Consider the following 3,454-nt stretch of genomic DNA (forward strand, 5'->3'; position numbering starts at 1 on the left):
AATTGTTACGTCTCGCCAGCATCAGCACACACATTCTTTGTCGCGTGAAGTGCATCGCAAAATTAGCGCGCATCGTTGCCGTGCCCGTGCAAGACCAAGAACGATACAAAAAAGTGCACACTGCCCACCACCATGTAGCAGGATCCACCCAGATCAGGTAAGCGTTTTCTGGTTGCTCGCGATGACGCGTCACAAGGACAACTCTCCTCTGCCTCAGCGACAAACAACAACAAGTCCACACAGGACGGGGACCGCGTACGACCACTGGACACTTCTATCCAACACGCGCACCGAAGCCTCCAGAAGTGTCGGCCTCGTCGCTGGGTGTGAGCATCATGATGCACCCAAATAACTTCACCACTGCGTATGAGCCGTAACCAGCAAACACCAGCAACGTGAACATTATTGTGCGCCTCTTCGCTGTAAACACCAAAACGCAACGAAAAGCATGTGCACAAAGTAGAATGTACGTGGACACCTCCCACTGTCCTGTGATGAACACACCACCGCTGCGCGCCTTTAGCTGCATTGCGCGCTCCCTCCACAAAACGCACTGTCTGCTCTCCCAAGCCGGGCACATCACACAGCGCCAGCCAAACCATGTGCATCAACAAACATGTCCGCCAAACATATTGAACCCCCCTGGCTCAGCGAGTCCGCTACGGAACAAAACGATAGCCAGGTCCCATATACTAAAGCCTTAGCCACAAGCCCTCTTAACCTTTCCAGCATCTCTTGCACCCCTCCAAACAGCGCTCACACGCAATAATTGTTACGTCTCGCCAGCATCAGCACACACATTCTTTGTCGCGTGAAGTGCATCGCAAAATTAGCGCGCATCGTTGCCGTGCCCGTGCAAGACCAAGAACGATACAAAAAAGTGCACACTGCCCACCACCATGTAGCAGCATCCACCCAGATCAGGTAAGCGTTTTCTGGTTGCTCGCGATGACGCGTCACAAGGACAACTCTCCTCTGCCTCAGCGACAAACAACAACAAGTCCACACAGGACGGGGACCGCGTACCACCACTGGACACTTCTATCCAACACGCGCACCGAACCTCTAGAAGTGTCGGCCTCGTCGCTGGGTGTGAGCATCATGATGCACCCAAATAACTTCACCACAGCGTATGCGCCGTAACCAGCAAACACCAGCAACGTGAACATTATTGTGTGCCTCTTCGCCGTAAACACCAAAACGCAACGAAAAGCATGTGCACAAAGTAGAATGTTCGTGGACACCTCCCACTGTCCTGTGATGAACACACCACCGCTGCGCGCCTTTAGCTGCATTGCGCGCTCCCTCCACAAAACGCACTGTCTGCTCTCCCAAGCCGGGCACATCACACAGCGCCAGCCAAACCATGTGCATCAACAAACATGTCCGCCAAACATATTGAACCCCCCTAGCTCAGCGAGTGTGCGACACAACAAAAAGATAGCCAGGTCCCATATACTAAAGCCTCAGCCACAAGCCCTCTCAACCTTTCCAGCATCTCTTGCACCCCTCCAAACAGTACTCACACGCAATAATTGTTTTGACTTTCCAACAGCAGCACGTGCATCTTCTGTCACCCACAGTTGAAAACAAAATTGGCGCGCAACCTTGCCTTGCCCGTGCAAGACCAAGAACGATACAAAAAAGTGCACACTGCCCACCACCACGTAGCAGGATCCACCCAGATCAGGTAAGCGTTTTCTGGTTGCTCGCGATGACGCGTCACAAGGACAACTCTCCTCTGCCTCAGCGACAAACAACAACATGTCCACACAGGACGGAGACCGCGTACGACCACTGGACACTCCTATCCAACACGCGCACCGAAGCCTCCAGAAGTGTCGGCCTCGTCGCTGGGTGTGAGCATCATGATGCACCCAAACAACTTTACCACTGCCTATGCGCCGAAACCAGCAAACACCAGCAACGTGAACATTATTGTGCGCCTCTTCACCATAAACAAGAGGCCTCAACACGAAACGTATGCGCAAAGTAGAATGTTCGTGTACACCTCCCACTGTCCCGTTATGAACACACCAAGTTTTCGCGCCTTTAGCTGCATCGCGCGCTCCCTCCACAAAACGCACTGTCTGCTCTCCCAAGCCAGTCATATCACACAGCTCCAGCCAAACCATGCGCAACATTCAAAAAGCTTCCTAAACATATTCAACCCCCCTGGCTCAGTGAGTGTGCTACGGAACAAAACGATAGCCAAATCCCATATACTAAAATTTCATCCACAAGGCCTCTAAACCTTTCCAGCATCTCTTGCACCCATCCAAAAAGCAGTCACACGCAATACTTGTTACGTCTCTCCAGCATCAGCACACACATTCTTTGTCGCGTGAAGTGCATCGCAAAATTAGCGCGCATCGTTGCCGTGCCCGTGCAAGACCAAGAACGATACAAAAAAGTGCACACTGCCCACCACCATGTAGCAGCATCCACCCAGATCAGGTAAGCGTTTTCTGGTTGCTCGCGATGACGTGTCACAAGGACAACTCTCCTCTGCCTCAGCGACAAACAACAACAAGTCCACACAGGACGGAGACCGCGTACGACCATTGGACACTTCTATCCAACACGCGCACCGAAGCCTCCAGAAGTGTCGGCCTCGTCGCTGGGTGTGAGCATCATGATGCACCCAAACAACTTTACCACTGCCTATGCGCCGAAACCAGAAAACACCAGCAACGTGAACATTATTGTGCGTCTGTCCGCCATTAACACGAAGCCTCAACAGAAAACTTATGCGCAAAGTAGAATCTTCGTGTACACGTCCCACTGTCCTGTGATGAACACACCACCTCTGCGCGCCTTAAATTTTTATGACACCAGGCATGCAATACAAAAAAGTACCAATATTCGTTATAACGTTTTATCTCGCGTGACGAGCGGTGTGTTTAAGGCGGAACTCGGCAAAATAATCCTGTAACGTCGGGAAAAAGGATGTCCTAAGGAGTGCAATAAAGAGATCCAAGCGACTGTTTATCAAAAACACAAGTCTCCGTATCGTATAATTGGGTATTTAGATGTACGTGACTTGAACTGAGCCACTCTGGTTTACGTGTTGTTGCAATAGAGAATCAAAATGCGATCTCATGTATTGTTCAAAAATTTTTATGACACCAGGCAGCTGCATCGCGCGCTCACTCAACAAAACGCACTGTCTGCTCCCCCAAGCCAGCAGCATCACACAGCGCCAGCCAAACCATGTGCATCAACAAACATGTCCGCAAAACATATTGAACCCCCCTAGCTCAGCGAGTGTGCGACACAACAAAACGATAGGCAGGTCCCGTATACTAAAGCCTCAGCCACAAGCCCTCTCAACCTTTCCAGCATCTCTCGCACCCCTCCAAACAGCACTCACACGCAATAATTGTTTTGACTTTCCAACAGCAGCACGTGCATCTTCTGTCACCCACAGTTGACACACACTGCCCACCACCAC

The 3,454-nt window shown here is 51.2% G+C and overlaps 1 protein-coding gene across 1 annotated transcript; it reads right to left on the reverse strand.

Moving 5' to 3' along the window:
• Nucleotides 1-274: 274 nt before the first annotated feature.
• ETH_00012785 (uncharacterized protein) lies at nucleotides 275-420 on the reverse strand (the record flags this gene model as incomplete). Its single annotated transcript, XM_013379173.1, has 1 exon — nucleotides 275-420. A coding segment is annotated over one exon (146 nt), but the record flags the coding sequence as incomplete, so codon positions are not given.
• Nucleotides 421-3,454: the final 3,034 nt, after the last annotated feature.

Source organism: Eimeria tenella, genomic scaffold (genome assembly GCF_000499545.2).
Source record: "Eimeria tenella Houghton genomic scaffold, Eth_scaff153, whole genome shotgun sequence".
NCBI lineage: Eukaryota > Apicomplexa > Conoidasida > Eucoccidiorida > Eimeriidae > Eimeria > Eimeria tenella.